We start from the raw sequence: 21,613 nt of genomic DNA on the forward strand, positions 1-21,613 counted from the left end.
AGCCAACAGGCAAGGAATTAATTTAATGTTAAAGAAGGAGGGAGTTATGAATTACACACACTTTCCAAATGGTCGGATAAAATCATGACTGCATTTAAAGCTGTGGAAAGAGTCCAACAGTATTGTAATATATTAGGTAGAGCTACTGCCTCTCTTTATGCTGTATTTACATGCATATGCTATATATTAGTAGACATGTATGCACATATGTCTCTAAGCATTTACTATACTTTTGAACAACTTCTACCGTAGTTTACAGAGTGATGTATAAATTGCCACAAACATTACTTTGCAATAAGATTTTGCTATGTCTGAAAAAAAACACAGTTGTAACTAGTTTAATTACTAACAAACTTTTCAACTCCTACACACTGCTTCCCTCTTCTGTGTTTTGTGTGCAAGTGTCAAATCACAAGAGAACAGAACTGTCAGATTTTGATGAAAAAAACTTTAAATCCTGGTCAAAAACATGACGAGACTTTAAAAAAAATCAGAAAATCCACTGGTCTCTTCAAGGCTTATTCTGCAAGATGCTCAACAGTATCGCACTTATTAACTCCAGAAAACAGAGAATGAAAAACAGTTCTGACAAGGCACTAAGCACCTTGAAAGATTAGACCTTAGTATGTTTATAACTCACACCTGCATAGCACACAAAATTACACCGTCCTCTCCCTCAACTAAGGGCCAAACCCTGTCAAATCCTTCTTTATAGGAACAATTACAATTAAGTCAATTGTACTGTCCTACTTGCAGATTCAAACTACTAAACACTGCTCTCCAAAGTCTTATGTGTAATTTAAAATATTAGGAAAGGTAGACTCCTTAAGACCTTCAAACTCAAACTCTTCTTGAAACATGTTTTTATTGTATGTTTTCGTTTTCCTTAATATTAAATTAAATCAGCATGAAATGTTAGGACAGCAGAAAGGGCTCTTTTCCCCTTAATTTGATGTTTTAAAATCTGCAAAATCCCTGTTCAAGTACATGTTTGAGAAAAATCAAAGCTGATACAATCATATGCATTGCTGTAGTATCATGCATACACAGATTTAGAGGCTAACTCAAAATAACATGTGTGAATATTTTCGTGACTCTTTTTGGCTTTAAACAATAAGAAAATATTAAGCAGTTATTTTCTACATGCTTCTAAAAATATAAATATATAGACAGACATTTCGTTTCAAAGATAATTCAGGTATTTGTGTATTATTAACCTTGGCATTTAGATAAAAGTCACATCCATGTTTCCAGCATGATCTTTCTCGCAACAAGCTAAGTTTACACCTCTGTTGATGCCTCGAGTCTGCCTTGCTGTAGAATAAGGGACAGGACACTGTATAGTATATGCAGAATGAAAAGAATCCTAGCAACCAGAACAAATATAATTTTATAGCAGAAAATCAATACTCCAGACCAGTATCCTGAGCTCCTTAAAAAGTTTTCTGCTCGCTATTCTGTCCTATCCGCAGACTTGCAACGTATTTCCTAGCAGTTCTAAAACAATTACTTAGTTTCACAAATATCCAGTGTCAAGTTAAAAAGTGGAAAAGTTAGCTACTTTACGAAAAGATGTATTACAGACTGAAGTTAAGTAATAGTCCTCAAAAAGTGTGTCTGAGGAGAAGGGACTGAACTGAAGGACTACAGTATGTTGAAGAAAAAATAGAAATAGAAATGCTACACAGACAATAAACATACAAATTTGAGAAAGTCAGTAAGCAGAAAAAGAAAAAAGCCTACCCCTAGGTAAGAGACTATTTCAGCTCCTACAAATCCAACAGAGAAGGGTAACTTTTTATCATTAATTACTGCTTTAGCAGTACTTAAGGTACCATCTGTACTGCAAATACTGCTAGCCTAATACAAATCATAACATCTATCAAAAGCCAGAACTCTATTTCCCGTAATCTGTCTTCCTTAGATTGAAAGGGAAAACATTCTTCACTTGATAGAGCCAAGTTTGCTCTCACTTCTACTGGTAAAACTCCAAAATAATTAGACTGAGGAATAATGATTAAACTGTCTCACTATTGTGTGTGCCCCCATCCCCCCATGCCCCTCGCCCCAGTATTAGACTACTTTGTTCTTAACAGTATTGAGTATTAATTGATAGGCATTCCTAAATTTAAGAGATTAAAATGTAAGTTTGTGTTAATTAACAGTAAAAGGAGATAGTGAAAAAAATTAATTGTCACATAATGCACTCTAAACTATATTTCTTAATTTAAATTTCTTTTTATAGTAATTTCTCACAACATCCAATGTGAAAACATTTTAAGAACAAATATATCCTCCAAAAATGAAAGTCAACTTCCTATTAAACTGCATTGACCCTTTGTTCCTTTCCCGTCACTTCCCTTTCCTCCACTGACAAACATCTGCTGACAGCAGAATTTTTAGAGATTTGATCCAGTAGACCATGGGATCTAGCTTAAACTTAGTTTCTATTCCCCATCAGTACTAGTAAAATCGAATTATTTCTTCATTTGTGCTGAGTAACAGCATTTTCATATTATTTACCTAATAGTATGATGAATTACCAAATTTGCTATTGTCATGGGATAAAAAAAACAGCCTGGTTTTATTCCCAGCGAGTTTCTCCTCTGTGGCAGTTCTTAAAAGACTGGTATTTTTCTTCAGTAAAAATTCTTCACCATGTGTAGTTTGGCATGGGCAAGTGAGCAACCACTGCTCCTCTGGACCCCTCCTGCAAGCAGCTTTTCTCAAATCCTGGATGTGCTACTACCTGAGTACAGTTAATTAAAAAAACAATTAAAATATTTAAGTCAGAGAATCCTAAGGAGTTTACTATGTAGGAAGCCATATATTTAAAAAACATCGCATAAAACTTTAGTTCTGTCTCATGAAAAGTTTGCCTTAATACTTCAGCCTGTCATCAAGTTGATTTGAACTTAGAAACTATTCCTTATCAATAATTTTTAATTCTTTAGGTTTGGTTTTCTCATATTGAATGGATTCTGCCATGGCACCTTTGAGGTTTAGGTTGAGCTTTTTGATGCAGTTGAAAGCTTAGTTAGTTCAATCATTCACTAACTATATTACTTGGCTCCAAGAAGGTAACAGACATCGCTGAAAAATTCTAAATATAGTGCCCAGTCTTGTCATTTAAGTGAAGTAATGGGCATTTTGACTCTTAAAACCTCTCAGTACATTATACTGATTTTAAGGCTTACTGTGTTTTCTGTCAGCAAGATAAAATGCACTTTGATTGCACATCCAGTGCACCAGGTTGTTTCTGGAAGTTCAGTAATTGCACCCACACCAAAGCAGCAATGGAGCATGCTCAAGCTTTCACAGCTCACTTTCTCAAGTGTTTACAAATTCTAGGAAAATGTTTGAAGATTTTCTGAGGCAGTCCGTAGCTGCCAGTTAAAAACAATAGAAAAAACACCTCCCAAAGCACTGCCTCCTCACCAGAACAACAGAACTGAGGTGACAATGGAGAGGTGAATGTTCACGCAATAAGGGTTAGCTGAGAAAATACCTAGCAACAGCATTGTATAACCCTCCTTTCATAACAATATGGAAACTTTGTGGTGAAAGGTCACACTAAGCTTGCCAGACAACATTTCAGCACAACTCAAAAGCCCTGTAACCTTGGTCATTCAAGTTAACAAATGCGTGTACTTTGTACCTGTTGAAGAAGTCACCCTTTCTGCTACAGCTCATTGTTCATATGATGATGATGTAACACAACTGCTTGATTACAGCCTCATGCTGGGCAGGTGACCACCAGAGAGTGGCTGCTCAGGTAAAGGAGCAGGACTTGAGCCATTTTGCTTCACCATGCATACTCAGAGAAGCTGAGAAACCAAAGCCCACAACCACCTCCCTGCTCACACCCCAGGTTCAACAAACCTTTGCAGACATATGTCAGGTAGGGTAGACAAGGCTCCAGTGAACAGGACTGAAAACATGGATAGGAAAAAAGTACTCCTGACAAGAAAAACACTAATCTTGCATAAATTTCAAGGATGTGAAACAATGCATCAGGCTTCATTATCCTTTACAGATTTCCAAAGGCCTGGGAAGGAAAACAACAATTGCACTTCAAAGAAATGACAGAGCTCTTAAAATCTGCCGTAAACCTAATATTCAAAGCATTTTCTTTCACATTCATTGCAGAGAGCTGATTTTAAACTTTGTCATTTTTTATCAGACACAAAGCTTATCTAGTGTTTGCATAGCAACCATTGCAATGAGAGCATTTCCAAATGAGGAAAAATTTTTAAAACTGAAATGAAGCAGCATGTTGGTACTACCATGAAACACCCCCCCCCAAAAATGGAAGTAATGCACTCATAGTTACATACTGGATTTCAGAACATAGACAAAACCATCTAAGAGTTAAGTTTAAGCTGACTGAATTCTGTCAACTTTATATGGATTTAATAATTTTTGGTACAATTTACATAACTATCAGTCATTAATTATGAAGAAAATTAGGAAGTTTTATTACTTTTAGGCTTGGCCTACCCAAAACTAATGTCACCCATCATATTCCCAAACATGATTCTATTCTACTTAGCTACACAGAGGTTTCTCAGAAGAAGCCTAATAAATGCCACAGTTGCTTTTGGTTTCAACATCAAAATGCTCTCCCCAGTCAAGCACATTCTGCATGTCAGTAGAGCCATTCTGCTACATATCCATACCTAGATAAAGGAAAGTTATTTATATAAGCCTAATTCATTTTTAAAATTTTGGTCACTTGAACCTGAGGGTGTAACAGCTCCACATTTGGGGCAGCCAACCCTAATCCGAATATCTGAAATCCAACACTGAACACACTAAGCTCGGATGTAGGAAGATGGGGGGAAAAAATGCAATCTGTAAATGCTCAAAGCTGAAACATTTTCTCATCTTGCACAACAGTACCATATACTCTCTCATGTAAAGAGAAGAGTCTTTGCACTAGCAGCCCTTTATCATACCCCAATTAAATACCGAATTGCCTTCAATGAAATGGCCACTGTGAACCCTGGCAGCATTAAAACTTCTAAAATATGTGTTTCTAAAAACATATTTAATATATAAGTGGGCATGTTAATTTGTGTACATATGAGTAAGCAGAGCAGGGGGATGAAAAGCCTCTAAAGTAAAGGCAGCAAGTACAGGTTCAATATAGGTCAATCCAAGACAAAGAGCTGCCTACAAGGGTAGTGCAGGGACAACACCAACTGGTGGAGAATGTTCAGGCTTGCAGTAAAAGATGCACACATTGGTTCCCTTTTGGGAAAGCAGCAGACAACAGTTGACAGGAATCTTCAAGCTTACAAACTTTGCAAACCCCTATAAAGGAGGAGGGAAGAAAATGGGAGCAGCCACTTTGAAAGGTGTCTCCTTGCCCTTTCTTTGTTCCCACCTCTTCACTTTAAGCTCTATATGATTACTGTCATCCCTGTAAATAGAACATTTCCCTGTTTCAATCAGGATTAACTGGGTGGGAGGAATCAGAAATTGCCATGGTAACATTTTATAACTTGTAAATTACTCTCTCATATATCTAGACTAATGCAGTTAACCAAACTTGCAAGTTTTGTCTAGAGAGAACTATCTCTTTATTTTCAACATTTGAAACCATATTATAAATTGATGATAAAAGATAAAATGTATTACATCACAAACATACTGTACATAAAAGCATGCTACGGCTCCTTCCTTTGGAGTGACATCTGAAATAAGAAAATATAACCTGAACATCACAGACCATCAGCCAAGAGGCAAAAAAAGAGATCATATAGGGCATGTAGCCAAATGTCACATAATTATACTGAGTTATAAATCAATTTGAGGTACAATAACAAGGCACAGAATGTTCAACTGAATTAACAGTTCTTTGATGAACAGGGAACACTTGAAGTCGTTCACATGAAGGGGAAAGGGAAGCATACATGCCCATGACGCTCCTCTTTCCTAAAAAAAGTCTTTTTGTATGACAGTTTTTGAAAGGCAAAGAACACTGGAAAACAACTAAAGATGGAAAAAATAACTATCTCTCTTGGCTTTAGGAAAACTGCTCAGACCAATTTTAAGAGTTTGAAAAATCACTGGTCACAGAATAGCTAGAACTAGTTAAATCCACTTTTTTCATCCCAACAGTTTAGGGTTTTTTCCCTAGGAAATAGAGAAACATTTATTTTCCAAAGCAAGCAAGTTACTCCAACTGCTGAACACACATGCAAGTAGCTAAAAAAACCAAAACACCACAACCACCCCAAACATTGTTATTGGCACTTTGAGTGGGCATATGACTAAAGAATCCAGTTTCTTTTACTCTTAAGCAGGCTATCTGATCTTTAATACAGTGAAATCCCTAAGCTGCACAAAAATGGAAAAATATTACCTCAACACATCATAATCAACAGATCTGAAAGTAAAAGATGTTCTTTCATTAAACAATCTGTCACAGGTGAAGAGACTACTTAAACTATTCCTTGCTATTTAAATATGTCAATTAAATCTATGAAGTAAACCTTGGTTAGAACTATAACCATTAAATAAATTCTCACACTATATCATCTTTAGGTCTCCAATATCGTTTCCTATCCTATAGTCTAAAACAATGTGTTTGTCCTCTTTGAAGAGGATTAGTTTGGAGAAACCATGTAAATTTAAATCCTGAACAAGAGCACTTATGCTAAGGATTAACATGCTTTAGACCAAAAGGTGCATTGACTTTGCACCAGGAGATGATTCATTAAGTACTCCAAGGTCAGTGTGGCCAGAGGCCTGCTGAGACAAGAGAAAATGCAACTTCCAAACCTTTAGCAGCATTAGAACAGATAGCAAGAAAGTGAACTATCTCCCAGGTAGCAAAGTTGCTGTAACTGCAGAGGTTCAATACCTAGAATTGTACCCAGAAGCAATTCGTAATGCATCAGGAATAGTTCTAATAAAATTTCTGACAGTCACACAGTACAAAACAGGAAACTGGCAGGATTGTTCATCATTTGTAGCTTCAAAGCCAATTTTAGCTATTTAAGCATGCTGCAATGCATTGCTACCATCTCTCTCACCTGAGTCCTCCAAGACGAAGTGCTGGCCAAGCCCATCTTAGAGAAAATGGACACCTTCACATTATCAGGTTTATGGGAAACACATTTAGCTTCAAAGTGAAATTTCTGTTTGACATTAGCATTATGGCTGCTCTTATTACTACAGCCTTGGCTACTAGAAAAAGTTGCAACTCGCAGTAAACATGATAAAAGTCTTTTGCCTGTTTGGAAATCCTCAACTGCTCTGCTTCAAGCAACATAGCATCAAGGAAAATTCAAATACCTCAAGCTAATTTTGCAGTAATAATTAAAATTTATGTTTTCTGCCAAAAAAGAAGGAATAGGGTACCACCCAAACACTCAGAGTTTACTGTACACATACACAGAGCTACTGCAGGCAATAAGCACACCAGAAAAAGGGCTTAGGATTTTGTCTTAAAGATGTATGTATATAATAAAGATTTTATGAGTGTGAACAGGACAAGACCCTCAAGAAGGAATTTGAATCCTCCTGCAAAGCAGTGACAGCATCTATATAACAATTCCTGAGAAAAGTCTAATTGTTTTTAACTAGAGCCAATTCTTCCAAATGATGACAAACTCTCAGTCTTCCCTGACAGTCCCATTCAGTACTACCTTTATTTAATGCACAATGTTTAATCTAGATGGTTCTGGTCAAAATTTCAGCACACAAATTCTTGTCTTGTGCACTGAGCATGAGGAGGGCACAACAAAGCTTGCAGCCAAGTTCCACCTGTCTAGAAGTGAGTGGTAACTGTATGACTGAGCAGCTTATCCAGGGCTGGCAGCCGTGAGCAGGATGCCTTCAGTTCAAAAGACTAAGTGCGCAGGATGGAAAGTTCTAAGTTTTACCACTGCTGATGAGTGATAATATATAAATAAGGCCATGGTTGGCATAAGAGATAGGCACAATGCCTATTTTGCCCATGGACGAAAATGTGGCCCCAGACATTTATTTTTATATAAAACTTAGGTTAAAATTGTTTTAGAGAACTTCCAGTTCCTGCAAATGTTATGGGAAAATGACATTTACGACTAACCAGTCTCCTCTGAGTAACATGATGTGTTATTGTTGGCTGAGTGCCATTTTCTGTCATACCAAAAATATTAACTAATTGAAGTTAAAAGAAAGTTTGGATAAATTGGATCCCTGCACAGTTATGACCAGTTCTGGTCAAGACAGCAGCACCAGCACTGCCTCAGGTGAATCAGATACCAGAACAGCACCTATTTTCCCAAGTGCCTCTCCCATAAAAAGAGTCCATAAAAGAGATCCACTTTGAACCTACACATTATGATGTTACATACAGAATAAAAAAATCACAAGACTTATCTATAGAAATAGCTTAAAGAAACCTCAGACAACTATTATTGTTAAATTACGGTTTGCAAACTTACACAGAGCTGAAGCAACTGACTCGTTCAGAGAATCAGAACTTCTGCAAACTTCTCAGTTCAAGGATGCAGAATAAGTAGCCAAGACAAAAACTCAAGACTTCCAGTTATTACACTTCCATCAACAGTAAATACAGCATGGCAGTGATAACTGCATTTGCCTTGTACAAAGTAAACACACATGGCTGGGATCATCAGTGGGCAAGATGCACTCCCTTGTTTGTGCCTAATCTTCCCACGGGGAATGGGGGTGAAGACAGGGCTCTAAAAGACTGTTTTAAGGAGCTGAGCTAACTCCTGTTACAACTTTTCCCTTGGTAAATCCTAGCAGTATTGCAGGATCCCAGCAGTATGCAGTGGTATCCACTACTAAGCACTGACACTTGAGCAGAAAATGCAAACCCATCCACCTGCCCATGGGGTAGGGGGTGGTAGGGTGGGGGTGGATTAAGCCCTGTCCTGTTTATCTCTGCAGTACTGAGTGGTTTACAACACTGGTGATTTAAAAACAGCTCAATAACTGTGGTCGAGCAATAATGTTCTAGAAGGAATGCTTAAAATATACACTTCAAACAAAACTCAGGTTCACAAAGACTCAAGATCTCTCCCATCAATTTAACTTGTTGGAATGTAACATCAAAGCATCAAATGCAATAATTTAGATGATGACAACATTTAAAAATGATGAATTATAAAAAGCAGCAGTTGTCTTAGTTTATTTTGTGTAGTTACTATACACTGAAAACCTATATCAGTTAATACTAATTCTCAAAATAATCTGTTACAGTAAGTACACACTGTTTTTCCACTTTGATAAATCTGAGGTTCAGGTACAAAATTCTACTTGTTAAGGATGAATACAAAACAGAAGCAGGACCTGGGTTAGTAACTGAGAAGTTCTGCCTGAGTTTTGTTGATTTGACCCCTATACCACATCTCTTGTGGTTCATCTTTCCATTTCCTCCTAAAAGCTTTCCATCTGCAAAACTATAATTTTCTGGCTGACGTAAATTTAAAGAGTTCCAAATTCTGGTGTTGCATCTGAAATGACTTGCTTTATTTCTGACTTTACAGGCAGTGTGGAGAGGGAGAGAGAGAGAGAGAGAGAGAGAGAGAGAGATGGGGGAGGGAGGGAGGGTGCTGAATGTGCACTGTGCTAACATGAAAAAATCCCAAACTATTAACTAACAAAACCCAAGGGGTATTCCCATGAGCTGCTTACCTTATTGATGTATTTAGAATCAGAAGAGGATTAACAGTCATGCTACATGTACAATCATACAGTGCTGAAATGCCAACACTAACAGATACTGACTTCAAAGAATACCTGAAATAGCTGTTAAGTCTAGAAAGAGGGAAGAAGAAAGAAGAGCACATCTCAAAAATGGTGACACATCAGAGTCCAGCTCACAATTCATTGTGCTGTGTTTTATAATAGCTGAACTCTGGGCCCCAGAGTTTTTAAGGCTAACTTCAAGTAAAGCTCATTAATACTGTGGTTTTGTCAAGTCAGTGTTCATTTGAAATTGTTTTTCGGGACAGACAGTCAAGGAAAAAAACAAACCAAAACAAAAAAAAACAACCTGCCAACAATTTCATAGGACAGCAACTTCTTCACTCCCACCTAAAAATCCCACTCCCACCTTCCTACCACAATCTCAGGCATTGCAGATGATTGCCATTAGAAGATTAGGAATGAGCATCACAATAATTATCACATTGCACATTTGAATCCTTACTGCCACAGAAAGCATTAATGCTTTTTACACAAGATTGATGTTTGGATAGATGATTTCCAAGAACATCTCAACATGGAAAGAACATAATTCAAGACAGAAAATTATTTTCTTAAACTGAGGTTTCATAATAAAACAAAAGAGAATTTTAGTGATGAAGTAAAATTACTCAAACTGGAAGTTAATCTGGTCTTAAATTAACCAACATAAATTTGCTAAAAGTTTCTCACACCATTTACTGTCACTGAATTTACACAGGATTTCATAACATTTATGAGTGCAAATATCCCTATATCACCAGGAAGAATTTGCAGCACCTTAGTAGTTGTGAAATCAATGTTACAAACAACATTAGTGTCCCAGATTAATTAATTTTTAAAAGCATATATTATCTGCACATGTTTACTCAGCATCACAGCTAAATACATCTGGTTATCCATTTGAATTTTTGCCCGTTAACCCAGAACTGGCAATACCATTCATCATCTATGACTTTTATTAAGACTTATAAAGCAAGTCAGCATTTTAAGCATCAGATAAAACGATAATTACTTTGTGATAGTCTGTGGAGTAATAAGCAGAACTCACACCCCCCTCATTAAAAGTTCTCACTTTACAAAATAGATTTCCTTATTGGGACATTTGCCTTACACAGCCTCTTGCAGTGGAGACACCTTTTGTAGAGGTTTGCATCCTAGTACAACCTAATTATTTGAAATTTACATATATAAATTACCCTACTGGAAAACAAATTTTATTTAGAGTAAGTGTTCACATTCTGTTGGGAAGTGCTGACTGATTCAGATAAAGCCAACAGATTACACAACAGCTATGGTATGTTGTTGCTGCTGTAATTCCAAAGGCTTTTGACTTTCTTTATGACAGGGGAAAAAAGAAGCATTAATAAAGATAATAGAGAGCCATAAAAAAGTTGTAGCATATGTCTTCATAAAAACTGCACATCAATAAGTAGAACTGTAGGCAAAGGAAAATAAAAAAATTTAAAAAATGCATAGCCACCCCAAACCCAGAAACATTTTAACAAATCCAAATTTTGTTTCAATAAACTGTGGAAGGCACAGACTGGCTTCCTTACAAAAATAAATATTTAACTGCACTGGTGTCAAAAAATTACAACAACTTGTAAGATTTACCAGAAATGATGAAGCATGTTTCTTCTCTTATTAAGGGCCAGACCACGTCTTACTGCTAACTGGGAAGAATGCCTCAAAGGAAGAGGCATGACTTCATCTACATTTAAAAGCTTTCAGCTTAGTGCTTTTATTTGCATTGTACCAGGGAAACTCAAGTATATGGCCAAAAACTTTAGAAGCAAGTCTCCCTCATGTTATAACCTGTAAAGCCTCTAGTAAACCATGTCTCTTATATGGGGAAGGATGAAGAGCAAGAGCCAGTTAAAAATATGTATCTTTATGATTTTAAAAAAAAATCACAGAAATTAAAAATCGCAGTCATTTTTGTAGAATGATCGCATACAAATATTGATAATGTGTATATTAAAAACTCATTTGATGGAAGGAATGATAAAAGCAGAGCTTTACAAGCCATCACCTATTTTACTTGCATCCTTACAGAATGTAGTCTTTTCTAAAGTTATCACTATGACATTGCTTAAATCATTTTTATTCTTATTATTCAGAGAATAATGATTCATTCCAGAACAAACTAAAACAAATAAAAAATAAGTCTTGCAATCTCAGTCTCCCATGCTTTCTTTGGTTTCCACGAAACTCAAAGGAAAAGCAGCCCTCTTAGAATCCTGTAAAGACATAAATTAAACAACACCCATGTAATAAACGTCACCCAGAAAATGGATAATGCCACTTAAAGACAAAATGTCATCACATGATGCCAGGACAGTGAACTGTTATGGGAGTCTCCACATCTTGTAGAGAACACAATCATGTTGCCAAATGTAATGTAGTGTAGCTGAAGCTATATGCACTTGGAAAAAAACATGGAACACAACTGAATGTATGACCTTAACACCAAGAAGCAGTAGGATGCATCCTGAGGAAAACAATTACAATGAACTGAGGAGAGCTGAGAAATACAATTTCTTTCAGGAAATAAAGAAGCAGTCCACTGGTATTACAAACAAGTACAATATTAAGCCACAATAAAGCAATAATTTATAACAGAAACTCTGAAGAAAAAGTAATGACAATGCCCTGACTCTGCTTAACTACCTAACAGTCACGTTCATAAAAACAATTTCCAATGTCCATTTTTGCTGGGCCCAATTCAGAAAGGGTTCTTGTAGTCCTGCGAAGTCAGCTGCTTAGAATTGTGTGAAAGCTTTGACCAAATGATATACCCACCTTTGCCTCATACTAAATTACATGATGACGAAATTCAACTGGCAATGAAAATGACAGTGGAGTGCCTGTTCTTTTTGTAAAATTATTATTTATTTAAGCCAGCTTTTTCAACCTTTGCATATTTTTAGTAAAATTGCTCTGTCAAATACTCTGGATACTACTCTTCTTCAGAAGGAGTATTTTGGATGAAGTTAACACAAAGTATTTTTATCCTGTGATAAAAGTCACTTTGTGCTATAATCAGTTAAAGAACTTCTTCAATTAAGCCTGCAATTTGCTTAATTCGAATAATATACATAATCAAGCATTCGCCCACAGTAGTCAGGTTCCTAAAAAAAAAGCTGGCAAAAAAAACCCCTGACCAAAACTAAGCATTTAATTTAAGAACACAAGCAAACAAATAAATAACACCAACTCCTCCAAACATTTTAGGGTCCTCTTCCATTCCTAAGTGCATATGTGCAGAGACAGACATTGTGACCTACTGAACTATGAAAGAGGAATTCAGCAGTCAAGGAAAAACTCTTCTACAAATATTAAAAGACGCCCAGTTGACTTTTTTCAATATCAATCTCAACTCTATCCGAGAAATCACTACCTATTTGGCACTGTTGAGGTATTTTATGTATAGCTATAGATATTACCAAAAACAAATGCAAAAACTTAATAACACAGTAGCAAAAAATATACCATGCTTAATACATCCCTTTTTTTTTTTTTTGGAAACACATTAAAACCCTTTAACTCACAGCTTCTGCACTATGCTCTTAACCTCAGTCAAGTGATCTTACACAAGTATTTTTTAAAAAATGAAACAGACCTCAGGGATTACACATATTTGCTTGAGAGTCTGTTCTCTTAAAACAGACTTTTATCTTAAAACTGCATTTTATCTTTTGAATGAAGGAAACAATTTTTAAATACCTGAAGTCTTTTGGCATGACCAAAGAAACTGAATCTCTTGAAAATCCTTATCAGTTTATACAACAATCCAGGTACCAGTAATTTAGGCATTTTGTTCAAATTGCCCAAGCAACACAGACTTGATCAGACTTGACCTGAGTGTCAACTTAAAATTTATTATGTATCCACAATCATCTTATTTGCATTAAAAAATATATATAGCATCCCCATGAAAATTACAATTGTTTGTTACTATTTGACCTAAGGGCTTTCTTTCTAAAGCAATTTAAGAGGCATGAGTTACTGGAGCATTAGAGTTTCACTTGGCTAGAGAGGTATTAACTAGTTAATATAGAAATGTTGGGTTAAACACTGATTAACCTAAGTATTAATGACCACAGATAAATTTGCCTTACAAAAACAAATTTTACTGAAGCAAGCTAAAATAAATCAAATGCTAATAAGTCCCAGTAACAGTATTAATATGTCTTAACTTCAAACACACACAAAACCTGAGTTAATTCCAAATGAAATTGTTAGTTGTGCTTCTGTTATGGTTTTATATCTATGGCAACAGTAAATCATCAATTGAACTTCACTACTAAAGCATTTAGAGACAAGGGTGGGGAGAGAAGAGAGATTTTTAAACTAAAAAGAATTCAAACTGAAAGTAGCACTGAAAAGTGGACAGAAGTTTATATACCATCAACACAGTAAAAAGCTGCCTTTGAAGTTCATGCAGTCCTCTCCCCATTTATTTGTTCTGCCAACCAGTAGCATTCCTTCAAACTAACTTTGAAAACTTCTCCCCCTACATTTCTGCTTTTTCATGTCTGTTTTCCCCATTATGTTAATTGACTGTTACAAAGAATATGTGACTGCTTCAAGTCTTTGATTTCAACTCTGCTTATGGCTATGTTCTATCCTGTCAATTTTTCATATAAAGCATTTCATTACATTCAAGGCAGTGCAACTTAGGCCCTAAAATAAAAACAGCAGGGACTGTGAAGATCTTTTAAGAAATTTTATAGCCATGGACTTCTATACAATATCATCATTAAATCGGACAAGTCTGATGGACAGTTGTAGAATAGCAAGGACTTCCCCTCTCTGTGCTGGAAAACCACAATGCTGGCAAAGGGGATGCTGCTGAGGCAGTCTGTTGCCCAGAAATATATGCCTCCAGTCAGTCAACAGCTAATTAAGAGCTGTGCAAAGGAGGCTGTTATCTAAGCTCTTCCTGAACTAAAAGGATGGCTGCAACAAGAACTTGTCAGTGGGAAGCTGTAAAGACTCATCTCTTGGACAAGGGCATCACAATAGTGACCGTAGACAAATGTGGGACAGGAATCTTACGTTTCAGCAGCAACTTCTAGACAGTTGTCATCATATTTCAGAGGGGGGAAAAACAAAGGGGCCTCAGCTAATGAGTGCTGAAATATTCATTTTGTACTAGCACAGTCCTGATAACGCAGGTCATTTCCCTCACATGATCTACACAACTCAATCTGTACCACACATATGAACAACAGTGAGACATACAAATTCTAATACTTTATTACTTCCACCTCGGCTTTTCAGATTTTTGTTTAATACCAGAATATACCTATAGGTTGGTTGTAGGAAAAATGTAATTGAAAGGAGGCATATGTGCTGGACAAACCTAATCATACTTTAGGTCAACTTCTTCACAAACATCTCCCTGACAAAGGAAAGCCTACAAAAGAACCTAATTACTTGAGGTATTTGGAGGTTTAAACAAATGCACAACCTTATCCCAAGTCTCTAGCAAATTAAATATGTTAATCCTCAGTCTTTATTGTGATGCAACATAAACTTGTAAAACTAATTTTGGAAAATCGTCATGAAAATCTTCAAGAATCATGTAAAAGCAGGGTTACACTTAAGCATATCTGCAAGCTTTGGACAAAAGACTGAAGTCAAGCCTAACTAACATCAAGACATTTGGGCTTTGTTAAGTTCACAAGGCACAACCTGGACACCTGTTTATCTGCTGACTGTATTTTTGTGTGTGTATGTTTGATACAGGGTCAGATACTGCATTTTCACTGAGGACTGACTTACCTGCATGGTTTAATTTTGGTCTCAGGTGCTGCTTACAAATTCACATTAGCCTGACTAACTGCCTAATGTGGCTACATTTCCTTCACCTACTTGAACATCTACAAGGCTTAATCATAAAACATCAGGATGGTTTATAAGTAACGAAGTTAGGAGGTTGATGATGCTGTAAATTATGCCTGCCCTTGAGGACTGCACTGATTTGATTTCTCAAACTCTATAATGATCACATTTCTTTGCACATACCTAGCCTCAGCAAACAGCCAAGGTAAGTGCAGTTCCAGTGCAGAATACTAAATAGTTTTGTTCCACTGCCACCTCTCAAAAGTTAAAAATGTAATCAAAGATGCAGAATTACTGAAGCTGCTAAGTCTAAATGAATGTTCATTACAAAAGAACTTCTGAATAGAAAGCATGGTCAGTGGGCACTTCCAAATGATGCTGCAAGGAGAGGTCTGCTTGTAGTTACAAGTGCACATGCAGTTAAAGTGGACATGCACATCTGGCATGTCATAATATTTCAAGTGTGTTTTTAAATGCCCATTAAAATGGCTACAAAATACAATATTTTTTCCTCCCACAGATTGAAAAAGCTTCTTGAACAAGAAACAGTATATCAGGCAAAAAAAGAGAAGGAAAACAACAAGAAAATAGCTAAACTGAAAGAAGAATTAACTAAACTGAAATCCTTTGCTTTAATGGTGGTGGATGAACAGCAAAGACTCACTGAGCAGTTGAATCAACAAAGTAAAAAAATTCAAGAATTAACCACTTCTACAGAGCAAGCACATGAGAAGCTGGCTTTTGCTGAAGCAAAAATTCAAGAAGAGAAACAGAGAGCCAGCAGGCTGGAGGCTGAACTTCAAGCCCAAAGCAGTAAGATTTCCCAAGACCAAGAAGCAATGATGGCCAAACTAACCAACGAAGACAGTCAGAATCGCCAGCTCCGGTTGAAATTAACTGCTCTCAGCAGACAAATTGATGAGCTGGAAGAGACCAACAAATCTCTACGAAAAGCAGAAGAAGAACTGCAAGACCTAAGGGATAAGATAAATAAGGGAGAGTGTGGCAATGCCACACTTATGACTGAAGTAGAAGAACTACGGAAACGACTGCTGGAGATGGAAGGAAAAGATGAAGAGCTCATAAAAATGGAAGATCAGTGCAGAGAGCTTAATAAAAAATTAGAAAAAGAAGCATCACAGAGCAAGAACCTTAAAGGAGAAGTTGATAAACTTAACAAAAGAATTATGGAGCTGGAGAAACTAGAAGACGCTTTCAACAAGAGTAAACAGGAATGTTACTCCCTGAAATGCAATCTAGAAAGGGAAAAAATGTTAACAAAGCAGCTGTCCCACGAGCTGGATGGTTTAAAAGCTAGAGTTGGTGAGCTTGAAGCAATTGAAAGTAAGTTAGAAAAAACTGAGTTTACACTCAAAGAAGATTTGACAAAGCTGAAAAGCCTAACAGTGATGCTTGTGGATGAAAGAAAAACGATGGGAGAAAAAATAAAGCAAACAGAAGAAAAGCTTCAAGCTGCAACTTCTCAGCTTCAGGTGGAACAAAATAAAGTGATGTCGGTTACAGAGAAACTAATTGAGGAAAGTAAAAAGGCACTGAAATCAAAATCTGATGCAGAGGAAAAAATGTCCAGTGTGACAAAAGAAAGAGATGAACTGAAAAACAAACTCAAAGCAGAAGAGGAGAAAGGAAGTGATCTTGTTTCCAAAGTGAATATTCTAAGAAAAAGACTCCAATCACTGGAAGACATTGAAAAAGAGTTTCTTAAAAGTAAACTTAAGGATGGTACTAAATCTAGCACCTCCTTGCAGCAGGAAAACAACATAATCAAAGAGCTTTCTCAAGAAGTTGAGAGGCTTAAGCAGAAGCTCAAAGAAATGAAGGCCATAGAGGACGATCTTATGAAAACTGAAGATGAATTTGAGTGTCTAGAACGAAAATATGTCAATGAATGGGACAGAGCCAAGCTCCTATCAGAGGAGCTGGAAGCTGTGAAAATGGAAATGGCTAGGTATAAATTAACAGAAAAGGCAGAGTCCAATCAGGAGCAGCGCCTTTTTAAGAAGCTTAAAGAAGAGGAAGCTAAATCCAGTCATCTTTCCAGAGAAGTTGATGCACTGAAAGAAAAAATGCATGAGTACATGGAAACAGAAGACCTAATCTGCCACCTCCGGGGCGATCATTCAGTCTTACAGAGGAAACTTCTCCAGCAAGAAAACAAGAACAGGGACTTAGCGAGAGAGATGGAAAGCCTCAGGAAAGAGCTGGAGAGGTACAGATCCTTCAGCAAGAACTTCAGGCCTGGTCACAATGGAAGGAGAATTTCTGATGTGCAAGTTTTTTCTAAAGAAATCCAAACAGATCCAGCAGACAATGAACCACCCGATTACAAAACGCTCATGCCTTTAGAGCGAGTCATAAATGGGCAGCTCTATGAAGACAGTGATAATGAGGACAAAGGTAATAATGAGGAGGAACAAACAGTGTCTTTCAAAAGCAACTCATCCACTGTCAATGCCATAAACAAAAAATTATGGATCCCGTGGATGAAGTCCAAAGAGAGCCATCCTCAAAATGGAAAGATACATACAAAGCAAAATGGAAACTGTGCACAGACTGGAGATCTAGTGCTAAGCCATACACCTGGCCAACCTCTTCACATAAAAGTAACTCCAGACCATGGACAGAACACAGCAACCCTTGAAATAACTAGTCCTACCACTGAAAGCCCTCACTCCTACAAAAGCACAGCGGTTATACCCAACTGTGGCACTCCAAAGCAAAGAATAACCATTATTCAAAACGCCTCCTTAACACCTGTAAAATCGAAAGCAGGAGAAGGTTACGTGACCCCAGAGCACGTAATTTCTCCTATTACTATGACTACTTTTGCAAGATCTCAAACGCCTGAATCGTGTGGTTCTTTAACTCCTGAAAGAACAATGTCCCCTTTGGCTCTACCCGGCTCGAGTTCTCAGGAACAAACTCTCTCCCCGGAGCCTTTGGAAATGGGAGCCAAGCACGCTGTTTTTAGAGTATCCCCAGACAGGCAGTCATCATGGCAGTTTCAGAGATCTAACAGTACAGGATCAAGTGTCATAACTACTGAGGATAACAAAATCCACATTCATTTAGGAAGTCCTTACGTCCAAGCTCTCACCAATTCCAAGCCCATCAGCCCTTGTAGTCCAGTGCAAGACAACAGAACTCCAGCACTAGCCAATGGCCTACCCACTAAGCCCACCAATAAAATCACCAGCAGTATTACTATCACACCAACAGCCACTCCTCTTCCACGGCAATCACAAATTACAGTAAGTAATGTCTATAACTGACCCCCATCCATGCTGAGCACCCTTACCAGCAACCCATCCCGTTTTTCATCCCAGCAAGAATTATTTGGAACAGCCTCTTTACTTTGGGAAAGATCTGTGCATGAACTACAACAGTATATGGAACTAACGTTAAGTTTTGCCTGCTTAGTGTTATCAAGTGTGCACTTACTGTATATCTTCTCATTAAAATACAGTTATGTAAAATATTTAGTCTTGCACTTGTATAAATGCATCTTTATGTATTGCCATTTTCAAAATAACTCACATTACTTTTGACTGCAACTTGCCTTGGTGAAATATTTTAACATTACAAAAAACAGTAAATAATTGATTATTTTCATCATTGCTTGCTGAATATTTTTGTTTGTTATGTGTGGTTTGTATTTTTCTGCATGTATGGTAGAATTTGAATTAAGCCATAATACTGCCTGCTAATTTCAAATAAGACTTAATTCATTATCTCCCCTGCTATTCCCAACTCCTCCGAGCCCTCTCATTTCAGATAATTATCAGTACATCACATACACTCAAAATATTATGTATTGTATCTCAGTACAAATTTATGATGCATATGTGATAAGTACCAGAGCACAACTACCACTTTTCCTCCCTATCTTTTTTAACACTGTTTGGTTAAAACTTTTTTAAAACTTTCCTGTAAAGCTTCCTTATATGTGAACTGAGTTCAGAAGCTTGTATCACAAAATATTTCTCCCCAAACAAGGGGTTTTTTTCCAATACAACAGAAAAATTGCAATCATTTAGGTATGCTGTAAAACAATAAACAGCAACACTTACATTCCTAAACAATAATTCAGATGAATGGATTTGACCATAATATTCAAATTTCATCTAAGCTCTTAGCCATCAGTTTGAAATGCAATATACATCACACAGGTCCACTGAAAAAGAAACAAGAGTACCAAACCATGGCATACCTTCATGTTTTTCACATAATAGGCAGAGAAAAGTTGATAGAAGCATTAGGAAGCAATACTACACCAAGTCTCCAAACACATAAGCCTCTAGGTCCAGGATAAATAGGACTACCACACAAAATGGACAAAACAGGCTAAGGTATTTCAGTGATGGTTACATATTTGTGCCTAAGAGAAGGACAGAAATGTAATCAATTCTGTTCTTTACACATGTGCTACACAGTCATTTTTAACCTCCTAAAAAATACTGCTAGTGGTAGATCAACTTCCCACTGAATGCAAATCAGTCCAGAAGACCTGGAATGCCCTTTCAAACATCTATTTTTTGCAAAGGCTGAACACTGTAAATCTAAATTGCAACAGTTGCTCTTATTCTAAAAAGTTAAATGCCTAGATACTTATTGTTTTTGAGGGGGTGCTATTAAAAAAAAAATTAACCTTCTTATCAACAAGGAAGTTTGCAAGTAAGCAGAAACTCCCCATTCGTTAAATCCTTATCTTTATTCTGCTTATACTACCCACAGAAAAAAAAAATATTTCTGCAGTATAACAGCAACAGATTCAGCAAAGAACTTTGGCACATGTTTTCACATAACAAGGGGACTTCTATCATTTTAAGTCTTTTTGATGGACAGGAATCTAAATGTTTACAACTGCAGATAATAACTGCTTCTAGAACAGTTTCTATTCAAAATCAAAGTCCACCACCTATATACAATTTTTCCTCAGTAAAATTAATGGGAAGAAAAAATATTAAATCACAAGATATGTGATAGAAATGGATATAAACATATGTATTAGATTTGAACAGTGGCAATTTTAAAAAACAAAATGTGGACCTGCACAAGCCTACCTTAATGTCAGACATAACCTGAAGGCTTCCTAAGAGGTCCTTTCTCCTTTTTTTGTCTCACTTGATCTCCATGGCTGCACAAGTGAGATCTAAGATCTGGGTCAGAAGAGGTGCATATTCATACTGTACAAAGCATACTTCAACTCACACCAGCTTCAGCAAAAGTTACTGATCAAGACAGCAGCCAAACCTGGCAAGTCAAGATTATAGAAATTTTAGCATGTGTTAATTATATGAACAAGTTCCTTAACTATGTTCAGGTTGCACATTCTTAACCCCAAGGCTCAGTCAAACCCAAAAAGTGGTACATGTTCTCCACACTTCTGTTCTTTGGGATACTGCATATCCTGCTGATCCACACCTGAGATCTCTGCAGGAACACATTACAAGCATGGTACTGAATTACTGTGTTTGAAGTACTCACTTGCCAGCATACCAACAGACACCAAATTCTCCAAAAATTAAAGGATTAACAGTCGTTCTCCAGAGGCACTAATATTTTCTTCAGTTAGACTTAAAAAGCTTGTAGAAAAAAAATAATTTCATACAATTTCATGCCTTCCAAAATACACAGAAGTGTGTTGATCATTAACCACCTGGCCATCTATTACAACATCTTATAAAAGAAAAGCACAAATCAGGACATAGCAATAAGCACACTTAGTCCTTTGGACAATTACCAAGCTATTATGAGTAAGGACATTCAGACTTTAAAGCTAAGTTTTGAATACAAAACCTAGGTGAGAGTTCACACCATTTATAAGTTTAATCATTAAACAGAACAGTAGTTCTGTCCCTGTCTTAAACTCGTAATGCTTTATTAGTAACTGCTCAATTACCAAAAGACAAAGGAAGGAGTCACTCATGACCATTAACTCCAAAGGAAGAAGCATCAGCACTGCACTTAAACGAAAATGCTACATTTCCTAAAAACACACCTTGATTAAGGGATGCTTACATTCCCC

The 21,613-nt window shown here is 36.8% G+C and overlaps 2 protein-coding genes across 7 annotated transcripts in view; one reads left to right on the top strand and one right to left on the bottom strand.

Annotated features, from left to right (window-relative positions):
- The window catches only part of CMSS1 (cms1 ribosomal small subunit homolog), a 223,668-nt gene that overhangs the window by 186,100 nt on the left and 15,955 nt on the right, over window positions 1-21,613 (bottom strand). The window contains exon 1 of one of the 5 annotated variants that reach the window (XM_051781051.1): window positions 21,073-21,097. The exons of the other annotated variants lie outside the window; for them this stretch is intronic. Within the exon in view, the coding sequence (XP_051637011.1) occupies window positions 21,073-21,082 (10 nt within the window). The 5' untranslated portion in view covers window positions 21,083-21,097. Of the gene's footprint in view, window positions 1-21,072; window positions 21,098-21,613 lie in introns of those variants that run through there. 5 annotated transcript variants of the gene reach the window in all.
- The window catches only part of FILIP1L (filamin A interacting protein 1 like), a 144,287-nt gene that overhangs the window by 108,956 nt on the left and 13,718 nt on the right, over window positions 1-21,613 (top strand). For both annotated transcript variants that reach the window (XM_051780936.1, XM_051780937.1), the window contains one exon: window positions 16,085-18,836. In XM_051780936.1, the coding sequence (XP_051636896.1) occupies window positions 16,085-18,836 (2,752 nt within the window). The remainder of the gene's footprint in view (window positions 1-16,084; window positions 18,837-21,613) is intronic.

This window comes from Manacus candei, unplaced genomic scaffold, assembly GCF_025592945.1.
Source record: "Manacus candei isolate 608988 ecotype Guabito, Panama unplaced genomic scaffold, ASM2559294v1 h1tg000014l, whole genome shotgun sequence".
Lineage (NCBI taxonomy): Eukaryota > Metazoa > Chordata > Aves > Passeriformes > Pipridae > Manacus > Manacus candei.